At 40.1% G+C, this 12197-nt stretch overlaps 1 protein-coding gene across 1 annotated transcript in view; it reads left to right on the top strand.

Moving 5' to 3' along the window:
- The first annotated feature begins 3160 nt into the window (after positions 1–3160).
- The window catches only part of F9 (coagulation factor IX), a 36201-nt gene continuing 27164 nt past the window's right edge, over positions 3161–12197 (top strand). The window contains exons 1-3 of the mRNA XM_040265385.1: positions 3161–3275; positions 9511–9674; positions 9871–9895. Of these exons, the coding sequence (XP_040121319.1) occupies positions 3188–3275; positions 9511–9674; positions 9871–9895 (277 nt within the window). The 5' untranslated portion in view covers positions 3161–3187. The remainder of the gene's footprint in view (positions 3276–9510; positions 9675–9870; positions 9896–12197) is intronic.

Raw genomic sequence — 12197 nt, forward strand, 5'->3', positions numbered from 1 at the left:
GTGGAAAATTCTGAAGAGATGGGAATACCAGACTACCTAACCTGACTCTTGAGAAATCTGTATGCAGGTCAGGAAGCAACAGTTAGAACCGGTCATGGAACAACAGACTGGTTCCAAATAGGAAAAGGAGTACGTCAAGGCTGTATACTGTCACCCTGCTTATTTAACTTATGTGCAGAGTACATCATGAGAAACGCTGGGCTGGAAGAAGCACAAGTTGGAATCAAGATTGCCAGGAGAAATATCAATAACCTCAGATATGCAGATGACACCACCCTTATGGCAGAAAGTGAAGAGGAACTAAAAAGCCTCTTGATGAAAGTGAAAGAAGAGAGTGAAAAAGTTGGCTTAAAGCTCAACATTCAGAAAATGAAGATCATGGCATCTGGTCCCATCACTTCATGGGAAATAGATGGGGAAACAGTAGAAACAGTGTCAGACTTTATTTTTTGGGACTCCAAAATCACTGCAGATGGTGACTGCAGCCATGAAATTAAAAGATGCTTACTCCTTGGAAGGAAAGTTATGACCAACCTAGATAGTATATTCAAAACCAGAGACATTACTTTACCGACTAAGGTCCGTCTAGTCAAGGCTATGGTTTTTCCTGTGGTCATGTATGGATGTGAGAGTTGGACTGTGAAGAAGGCTGAGCGCCCAAGAATTGATGCGTTTGAACTGTGGTGTTGGAGAAGACTCTTGAGGGTCCCTTGGACTGCAGGGAGATCCAACCAGTCCATTGTGAAGGAGATCAACCCTGGGATTTCTTTGGAAGGAATGATGCTAAAGCTGAAGCTCCAGTACTCTGGACACCTCATGCGAAGAATTGACTCATTGGAAAAGACTCTGACGCTGGGAGGGATTGGGGGCAGGAGGAGAAGGGGACAACCCAGGATGAGATGGCTGGATGGCATCACGGACTCGATGGACGTGAGTCTGAGTGAACTCCGGGAGTTGGTGATGGACAGGGAGGCCTGGCGTGCTGCGATTCATGGGGTCGCAAAGAGTCGGACATGACTGAGCGACTGAACTGAACTGAACTGAAGTACTAAATTATTAATAATTATCTTCAATATAAATGGTCTACACACCTATCAGAATGTCTAAAATAAAAAATGATAATACCAAATGCTTGCAAGTATGTAGAGAAACTGGATCACTCATCAATTGCTGGTTGGAATGTAAAGTGGTACTGCCATGTTGGAATACAGCTTGGCAGTTTATTTGAAAACCAAACATTCAACTCTCACATGACCCAGAAACTGCATTCCTACATGTTTATCCCAGAGAAATTTAAAAATTATGTCCACATAGAAACTTGTACATGGATGTCAAAAACACATTATTGCAATAGCAAAACATTGGAAACAATAAAAATGCCCCTAGTAAGTGAATAGTCAAGCAAATTGGCATATCTATACTCAGCAATAAAAAACAACTACTAAAACATGCAGCAATCTAGATGGATTTCAAAGACATTGTGCTGGTTGAAAAGAGCCAATCTCAGAAGGTCACATACCCTATGATTCCATTTATACATTTTCACTATAGAGACTGAAAACTGATCAGTTGTGCCAGGGGTTAGGAATAATTGGAAGGAGGGGGAGGGGTGTGATCACAAAATAGGTAGCACAAAGGAGATGTTTGTGATTATAGAATTTTTCTTCTATACCTGTGATAAAATCACTTAGAATTATATACATAAAATAAACCACTCAATGTCCACTACCTGGTTTTGATATTATAATACTATATATATATATATATATATATATATATATATATATGATATAAACATGGGGAAAGGTATATGGGACCTCTCTGTATTGATTTTGCAATTTCCTATAACTGCTTTTATTTTAAAACAAAATTTTGAAAAAATAAGGTACAAGAATTTTCCTAACTTTAATGCCACAAATTCAAGAACCTCAGTGAACCCCAAGAATACCTTGGCTCACCGTAGTCAAATTGCTAAAAATAAATGAGAAGGATATTCATTGCCTTATCATCAGAAACAATGCATGTCAGAAGGCAATAGGATGACTTCGTTTTTTAATATAAATTTATTTAATTGGAGGTTAATTACTTTACAATATTGTATTGGTTTTGCCATACATCAGCATGAATCGCCACAGGTATACACATGTTCCCCATCTAACATGACTTCTTTAATGTGCTGAAAAAAAATTTCAGCCTAGAATCGTATATGCAGCCAAATTTGAAACATGAAGGTAACATGGAGATATTTTCAAATAAAGTTGAGAAAATTCATCATAAAATAGCCTATACTATCTAAATTATTAATGAAAATTTTTCATAATGATAAAAAATTATAGCAGATTGAAATTTGGGTCTACCCAAAGAAATGAAGAATATCACAATGGTAAACATGTGACTAAATATATTTTTCCTCATTTTAAAATTTCTTTGAAAGACTGTTGACTGCTTAAAGCAGAATAATAAGATAATATAGGGTTTATAACATTTGGAAATAAAATGTATCACAACAGCAGTACAAATAATGGCAGGTAAACATTGCTATACTATTATGAATTTTTTATATTATATGTGAAGAGGTATATAAATATGAACTATTATATAATAATATTTATACATTTATTTTCTATACATAAGTATACATGCATACATATATACACTCAAACATATATACATATGTTCTGAGACAGGGCCCATCTGCTTCACCATATGCATACACAGCACAATGAAGTTTATAAACTCCTCATTATGAGGAGGAAGATAAAAGATCCACCAGGTGACTCAACAGATATAAGCAGTGGAAACGTTTTAAGGTGGGCGACAAAATGACTTCATGCTTTCAATCTCTTTACCTTTCAACTATATGACATTAGTGTTCACTGACAATGACAAGATGGATCCTAAGATGAGTTCTGCTGCCACAGCAACAGCAGCCATTGTACCTTCCCCTATTCTAACAATGGGTCAGTTTAAGCTTCAGTCTCAAGTCAGCCACAGTGACAGAAGCCCATGGAATCAGAGGTGAAGTTTAACAATGGCCACTGCCTCCTCTTTTCGTTTAATCCAAGAAGCCATTGGAAACAGCCCACTGAGGGAGATAGACGTTGTTTCCCAGAAGTAAATACAGCTCAGCTTGTACTTTGGAACAGTTGGTCAACCTTGCTACTTGCACAAGCTACTAACAAAGGTTATGTGGTGCCTGAACATGATCATGGCAGAATCACCGGGCCTCATCACCATCTGCCTTTTAGGATATCTACTCAGTGCTGAATGTACAGGTTTGTTTCCTTTATAAAGTTATATTGAATGTGCTTGTATTTTAGATACAGAAACGTCTGGGGCTGTCTTCTTCATTAAATAATGATTACAGGATTTGACCACAAAATTTATGATTCTAGTAGTTAGCTTATGGATTAGTAAGTACTAATTCTCTGGTAGCTATGCCTTCTTCATTTAAAAAATTAAATAGATTTATAATATTTATAGTATGTTTTTTAAATGGACACTGTTGGGCTTATGATTTGACAATGTAATTCCTTAGACAACAGTTGTCTTCTTGGTTTAAAAAAAATTAAAAGTGGGAAAATGCTTTAACAAGGAAACAGAATTTGGAGAAAAACTGTCATTTTGTGGGTTCTTTACTCATTACTTTGAAATTAAAATGAGAAACAGAGCAAAACCAATGGTTTTACTTACACAAAGTTTGATTTTAAGACATATAACGTGATTCAAAATTTTAGAACTGTTTAATGAGTCAGACCTCTAATTTTTAAAGTCTATAAAATCATACACCTTCAATTGATAGTCTTAGAATACAAACAAACTTTCTAGTAATAAGTTGTTATTTATCACTAAAGTTTTCCATGGGTTAGAAAGAAATTATTTTGTCTGATTCCAAACATCTCGGAGTTGACACAGGGGGAAATTCAATGCTCCCTTGAGCTCTTAGGACAGCAAAGCAAATCCAAGAATTGACATCAAGAGTACAAACTTAGTCAATGCAATTTACATCACTTGGTTTTTTTCCACAACTTCAGTGACTTTATGTATTCCCCAAAGGCAGGCACACAGAGAAGAAACTACCCCATTTAGACAAACAGCATGTTCTCACAGGAAGCATTTATCACACTTACTTGTCAACCTATTATAATCAAATCTACAGTGCCAAGATCAGGGGTGCCAACCCGAAGCATCCCCAGAAAGCAGACTGGCCCTGTGGTTCCCACTCCAGACATGATGTCACACTGAAATGCAGAAATAACGACACATGAATGCAGAGGTTAAATTAAACCAGCAAACTGGGCAGCATCAAGCAATAAAGAAATTTAGCTGGAACATTCACAAAGTAGAACATAAAGCTAAGTCTTTATACACATCTCATCAGTGTGAGATCTAGGAGGACAAAGGATCCAAACTCTTCCTTCGAGATAAGTGGTGAGGTGATGGAGGTTTTAAGAAGGCTACTGCCCCCTTGAAGACCTCAGATATAGGAAAAAAGGACAGATTCAGAGAAAAATAAGGAGGACTAGGATTTCAGAAACTTGGTAAATAATGAAAAGAAGAGATAAGCTTGAAGAAGGGTTAAATATATGACTCTCTGACAATGGTGAGGAGAAAGGCAGTGGAGTCCTCATAGTCAGAGATATCAGGTCCCTGAGCAGAGCACCAGTGGTCTTTCCCTAAGGATAGACAGTGTCGGTGCAGTGCTCTCCTCTGCTGTTAAATTGTTACTGGCTTCTAAAAGCAGTTTCTATGAATGATTTTCACAGAGATGTTGCATTTTCATGGCTGCTGCCCTTAGGTATTACTGCATCAATTTAGAATTTTGCAATCAAAACTATTTTGTGCAACCAATTCAGTTTTGTAAAGTGTATGGACCCAAGCTGCCTTTCATTCAGAATGAATGAATGAAATAAAATGAAAGACAGCTTCAGTCCATAACACAGTGGCTAGTACAGTGCCCGGTACCATCACAAGGTATGAGGGGCTTGGGGATAAATCAGATTCCCTCTCTGATCTATAGTACCATGAGGCCAGGTGAGAGATTTCAATACAACGTAATAAGATGCATACCAGGCACTAAAGGAGCATAAAGAAAGGAACATATTAATTGGGGGACACTGACAGAGGGACAATATTTTGAGGTGGGTCTTAAAAAATGAGTAGGTTCGTTCTACTAAAATGCCTGATTAAGGGCATTCTACGCAGAGAGGAGCACTCATATACAGAGATCCAGATTCACAACAAATGTGAGGTCTTTCAGGAACTCAGTATTCTTTCAATATTGAATATGACAGGTGAGGCAGGGTCAGGGCATCAGATAAGGAAGGCCCTAAACTAAGGAGTTTGGACAAAAGAATGCAATTTGGAGTCATCAGAAGTGTAAACATGAATACCACTGACGGCTGACTTAGGCTGCTTGGCCTGGCAACATTCTCATGAACTGTGTGGGGAACAGACGGCCAGACAGAGGGACACCAGTCTTGAGGCCCCTGCAATCATCAAGGGAAGGCATCAGAAGAGGGAAGGGAATTCAAGTGACACTATGGAAGTATTGACTAGAAATGACATGACTTAACCATCTGGGTATGAAAAGGGAAAGGGTTTAGAGGAATTGGAAAGAACACGTCCTTGAGCATCTAGGATACGGCCCAGTGCCTAAGAGCATGGACTGTGGGCAGTCTGACTGCCCACGACTAAATTCTGACAGTGACACTTTAATGCGTGACTTGGGGCAACTCACTTAACCTCTCTGAACCTTTGTTTTCTGATTTATAAAACTGAGATGACAGCACCTGTCTCATGGAACTGCCGTGAGGAGAGAATGAAATAATGGATGCAAACACTGAGCACATTGTCCATCTAGCAATACAGAAATATTAAGGAAACATCAGGTCTTACCAGCCACATGGTGATGTACAGTTTCAAGTTGGAAAGACAATCTGGAATTCCGAAGATCTATCTGACTTGAGGTGGATATTTGGAACTCACTGTCATATACATGGCAGTTACAACCACATGTGTGTGTAAGGACCCAGGGAGTGAGCATGGATCTTGTGGCACCTACTACAGTGCCCGGCAGGAGTAAGTGCACAGAAAATTGTGTTGAGTCAAGAAAGGACTCAGACAGGGCCTCAGATGGTAAAGAATCTGCCTGTAATGCAGGAGACCGAGGTTCGATCCCTGAGTCAGGACAATCCCCCGGAGAAGGGAATAGCAACCCGCTTCAGTATTCGTGCCTGGAGAATCCCATGGACAGAGGAGTCTGGCAGGCTACACAGTCCATAGGGTCACAAAGAGGCGGACACAACTGAGTGACTAACATTTTAAGGCTGGACTAGGGTGAGGCAAGAAGGGCACGAAGGGCATAAAAATACTTGCATCCCCTGAGAAAGCATGCCTGCTTGGATTCTGTGTCCTGGGGGCCATGTTCACCTCACCCAGTCCTGGCCCTGACAAAGATGTATGGACTGAGGAAGAACAAGGCTGAAACTGGTGGCTGGAGCCTGGGAGAACACTGAACCTCATGGGGCAGGCAGAAGAAGGGGAATGAATGGATACAAGTGGTGGGTGAATAACAAGAGTCAGTGCACAATGAAGGAAACTATAAGCAAGGTGAAAAGACAGTCTTCAGAATGGGAGAAAATAATAGCAAATGAAACAACTGACAAAGAATTAATCTCCAAAATATACAAGCAGCTCATGCAGCTCAATACCAGAAAACCCAATCAAACTCAATACCGGAACAACCCAATCAAACAGTGGGCAAAAGAACTAAACAGACATATCTCCAAAGATATACAGATGGCTAATAAACATGAAAAGATGCTCAACATTATTCATTATTAGAGAAATGCAAATCAAAACCACAATGAGGTATCATCTCACACTGGTCATAATGGCCACCATCAAAAAATCTACAAAGAATAAATGCTGGAGAGCATATGGAGAAAAGGGAACCCTCTTACATTGTTGGTGGGAATGCAAACTGGTACAGCCATTATGGAGAACAGTGTAGAGATTTCATAAAAAACTGGGAATAGAACTGCTATCTGACCCAGCAGTCCTGCTGCTGGCCACACATCCCAAACAGAATTGAAAGAGGCACAACACTATTTACAATAGTTAGAACATGGAACCAACCTAGATATCTATCAGCAGATGAATGGATTAGGAAGCTGTGGTTCATATACACAATGGTATATTACTCAGTTATAAAATGGAATGCATTTGACTGAGTTCTAATGAGGTGAATGAACCTATAGCCTATTATACAAAGTAAAGAAAGTCAGAAGACAAATACTGTATATTAATGCATATATATGGGATTTAGAAAGACTGTAACAACGATCCTACATGCAGGGCAGCAAAGGAGACACAGATGTAAAGAACAGACTTTTGGACTATGTGGGAAAAGGTGAGGGTGGAACGATATGAGAGAATAGCATTGAAACATGTACATTACCATATGTAAAATAGATGACCAGTTCAAGTTGGATGCATGAAGCAGGGCAGTCAAAGCTGGAGCTCTGGGACAACCCAGATTGATGGGGTGGGGCGGGAGTTGCGGGGGGGGTGTTCAGGATGGGGGGACACATGTGCACCCATGGCTGATTCATGTCAATATATGGCAAAAAACCACCACAGTATTGTAAAATAATTAGCCTCTCATTAAAATTAATTAATTAAAAAAAGCAAGAGTCAGTGCAAAGAGGAGAACCAGGAGAGAGTGATTCATGGAAAGAGCACCCTAAGAAGGGAGAGATCAACAATTAGGAGTGTTTCAGAGCAGGCAGCAAATAGAGAAGTTCAAAATTATCCTTTAGGAAGTCACTGCTGATCCTGACAGGAGTCATTTAATTATACAGATGGGGTAAAGAAGAGAAAGAGCCACAGAAAAGTGCATTAAGTAAAAAGGAAATTGAGAAGAGGAAGGCAGACCAGACACAGGAGTAGAAAGGAAGAGAGATAACCACCACACACCAGCCTGCACAGGATCTCACTGATCCTGTCAGCAATGCTGGGAGGCAGACAGTCTGATGATACTACTGTTTACACTTGACAAAGTTAAGCTGCAAAGATTATGTGACTTGCCTGAGGTCTCATAGCCAATAACTGGTAAGACATGTGATTCAAATCCAGGTGTGTCTGCTTTGCCTCCAAACCCCTATTTTTCCACTAGAACGCACTGTAAATGGATACAGACACAGATGCTACTAGGAGTGCCCAGGGCCAAGCACAGGAACTAGTGAGCAGAGAGGAGGGCATGGTGGAGGCTGGGAGGCATCAATATGCCATGGCACCCATTGGCAGCTTGTGGCTTTCTCCCAGGGCACCTGGCTGTCTGACCTAGCAGTTGGGATTGTGGGGCATTAAGTACTGAAGAAGGGGTGAAGGGAATAGAGAAAGTTGACAAGGGAAGAGCTGAAGAGAAAAAGTCTAAGCTAAATTCGGGGGGAAAGTAAAGCCCCAGGGGGACTTGAGGAGTGAGAGAAAAGGGAGAGACTGTCAAGGGATCAGCAGGCTCCATAAAGCGAACAGCTTCAATGGAAATAAAGGACTTTAGTTATTTCTTCTCCTTTCCTTTTTTCCCTCTCTGGCACTAACAAGAAAACAGTCCCAAAATGCCCTGGAAAGTTCATGTTATAAACATCTCATCCTGTTGAGATGCTATCAGATGTTCTCTTAAGGAAAAGAATAACTCTAGGCAGCTTCTTGAGTTCCTGTCATTAATTATAAATATAGATACTATATCTATATCTGTCTATCTAGAGAAAGACACATGAACAGAGACAGAGAGTGAAACAGAAAGAAGAGACCGAGATTGGAGCAGGGTGGTGGGGGGAGGGGTGGAGAATTAGGTTAGAGACCTTAATCCTCCAGTGTTCAGGAGTGTTTCTACAGGCTAGGCAGTCAAAGCTAAAATAAATCACATCCTGAATCCCAGAAAATGACATATGTCATTGGAATTCCTAGAATACATGCCAACTTAAGGGGCTGTGAGTTTGAAGTTTTAAAGAATAAAAAACATGAATGCAGAGGTTTCTCTTTAATATCTAGTGAGACACCAGGGTTGCCTTTAGGCCTCTGCTCTTCCAACAGAAATGTGCTGCCGAGTCATCTGGACAAATGCGCCCTGTAAACACAGCCCGGCCAGGGTGATGGATCACCTTGCAAGGATCTGCAATTAGCTATTTTCAAATGATGACAAAGTGTGAAGTTAACTGCTTACTTGAGAACTTTCTTTTTCATCCAGAGTAAATTCAAATACGATTGAAAATCTGACCTTTTATTACTGGAGCTCTCTTGACTAAAAGTAAAACTGAATTTTAATTCCTAAATCTCCATATGTATACAGTACCATGAGAATATCATAGATTTTGGCTCTATGCCCCAAAGATAAATTGGTTCGGGGATTACTTGGATTAAAAAACAAAGCCTTTCTTAAGAGATGTATTTAATTTTCATAATATTTTCTTTTCTCTAAAGCTAAAGAGTTCTTTTAAATTTCAGTTTTTCTTGACCGTGAAAATGCCACCAAAATTCTCCATCGGCCAAAGAGGTACAATTCAGGTAAATTGGAAGAGTTTGTTCGAGGGAACCTTGAGAGAGAATGTAAAGAAGAAAAATGCAGTTTTGAAGAAGCACGAGAAGTTTTTGAAAACACTGAGAAAACTGTGAGTATTTCCACATAACATCCTTCAGATGCAGAACAAAGAATAGAAAAACCTTTTTGAAAAATAGGGAAAAAACCATATTTCCCTTTGGAATTTTAAAAATCTATACATGTATATATATTATAAATACTATAATAGAGAAGGAATCAAAAACACTGTAAATAGTACCGTTAACTTGTCCTCTTTTTCTTTATAGACTGAATTTTGGAAGCAATATGTTGGTAAGCAATTCATTTTATCCTCTCCCAGGTATATGAAACATTTGAGATTTACGCATTGCTTTCCTCTGTGTCAAAAGGGCTCAGAAAAATAAGTTAAATTGTTTTTACCCAACACTGAATGGTAACTATCCGAGATAATGGAGATATCTGCTGGCAGAAAAACTTACTCCTCCCTAGGGGTTCAAAAGGAACATGGTTCCACCTCAGGAATCCAGAAGGAAGAAACCAAAGAGAATTGTATCTGGGACTGAATGAGAGTTTACAGTCCTCAATAGAGAATCAGAAAATGCTGATTGACTTAAATGTTTACTTCTTAAAAGCCTTCCTCCTTCTGGTGGCCTACAAGGCCCTCCTGATTGCCCTGCCCTGTGACCTCCGCTCCTCCTGCTCGCCCCCTCACACTCAGGGCACCAGCCATCCTGGCCCTGCAGCTATTCCTTACACATGCTACAACTGCTTCTACTTTAGAGTCTTAGATCTGACTGTTCTTTGCATGTTGAAGATTCTTTAGCCAGGTTCCTGTAGGCTCACTCCCTCACCTCTTCTCAGGTCTTTACCCAAATATCACTCTCAATGACGCCTGCCTTGATCATCTATTAATATGTCAACCTGCCTCCCCCCACAACCCCATCACTTTAGACACTGTATCCTGTTCTATTATTTTTCATAGCACTTTTTACCATCTGAGGTATCATATAATAGTCTTACTTATACTATTAATTTTTCCCACCTTGCTAGAATGAAAGCTTCATGTTGGCAGGTGTATTCAACTGTTTTGTTTATTGATGTAGTCCTAGTATCTCAAAGAGTATCTGGTACAGAAGCACTGAGAAAATACTTGCTGAATGAATTGAAAAAGGAGGAAACATCACAACTTTAATGACAACTAAGTTTTAACACCAATTTAAAATCTAGCAGCAGGATTTTGAGGCAGTGTTAAGTTTCCCAGCTTGACTTACCTAAGACCATGTGCATGAACAGAAACTACCCTGGACAGCCAATTCACTGAATTCCATCAGTTCTATTTTCCCAGATTCCATTCTGTGAACACTAATGGACTTATTCATTCATATTCTTGTGACTAATTATTTCCCCACTTTGTTTTTAAATCATGAGGGAAGAAGAGGTCCACTCTGTTACATTTGCTTTATCTGCCTTTGTCCTTAATAATAAATGCCACCGTGCCAACTTTCTACTGAGGTATTCCACTACAGTTAGTCCAAACAAGACTTTTCATTCTCTATTTCTATTTAAAACTCTGAATCTTGTCTTTTTTAAAAGCAAATCAATTTCTACTTTTCCTCCCCATATATTCCTGGCTGCATTTAAAAAACTCTCTTGTCCCCTTTATTGCCCATCCCCTCCTCAGGTGGCCCCTCATCAGTACCTCTTTAACACCATATTTTGAAGCTGGGCTCCTGCCTTCTAGGCCACAGGCTGTGTTGTTTACTGTAACTCGGGTAAAGAAACGTGGAAAACTTCAAGAGCATGATTTTGTTGACCTGAAAGAAAAAGACTACAGCAAAGATAGGTTTATTCAGGATCGGCAGAGAATCATAATTCAGGGTCTTCCACCACTGGGAGCCATGTGCAAGTTCCTGCAGGACAGAGGGCAGAGAACTCTTCTGAAGAGGGGAAAAGGAAGTGGGGAGGAAATGCGTGTTAAGTCACTTTAGTCGTGTCCTACTCTTTGTGACACCCTGGACTGTAGCCGGCAGGCTCCTCTGTCTGTGGAATTCTCCAGGCAAGAATACTGGAGTGGGTTGCCATATCCTCCTCCAGAGGATCTTCCTGACCCAGGGATCGAACCCACGTCTCCTCCATGTCTTGCATTGGCAAGTGGGTTCTTTACCACTAGTGCCACCTGGTACAGTAAACAAGGAGTCCCTGGCTTGTTATTGGCTGACTCCTTGCCAAGAAAGAGGTGGAGTCGGTCTTCTTCCTGTTGGGCTCTGCTATCATTGGGCGTGAAAGCTCTCCTTCTGGTCTCTCAATTCTATTTAACTGAGGTTTCTGTTTATTAATTTTTTACACTGTCAGTACTGCTTTGTCTACTAAAAACAAGACAAAAACAAGAAGAAAAAGAAAACCTAATTCCATGCTTCTTTTCACTTTGCAGTTGAGATTCCCAAGCACCCCAAATAGCCTCTGCTGTTTTCTCTTGTGTGGACCTCCTCACACAATGGGGATGAAGGTCCCTCATTCCTGCCCTACCCATTTCACCATGGGAAGAATTTGGCTGAAGGAGAAAAACTGCCCAACCACATTAACCAGAGTCTGCCCAGCACTTTACAGTTTACAG

Source organism: Oryx dammah, unplaced genomic scaffold, assembly GCF_014754425.2.
Source record: "Oryx dammah isolate SB20612 unplaced genomic scaffold, SCBI_Odam_1.1 HiC_scaffold_23, whole genome shotgun sequence".
NCBI classification, from domain to species: domain Eukaryota; kingdom Metazoa; phylum Chordata; class Mammalia; order Artiodactyla; family Bovidae; genus Oryx; species Oryx dammah.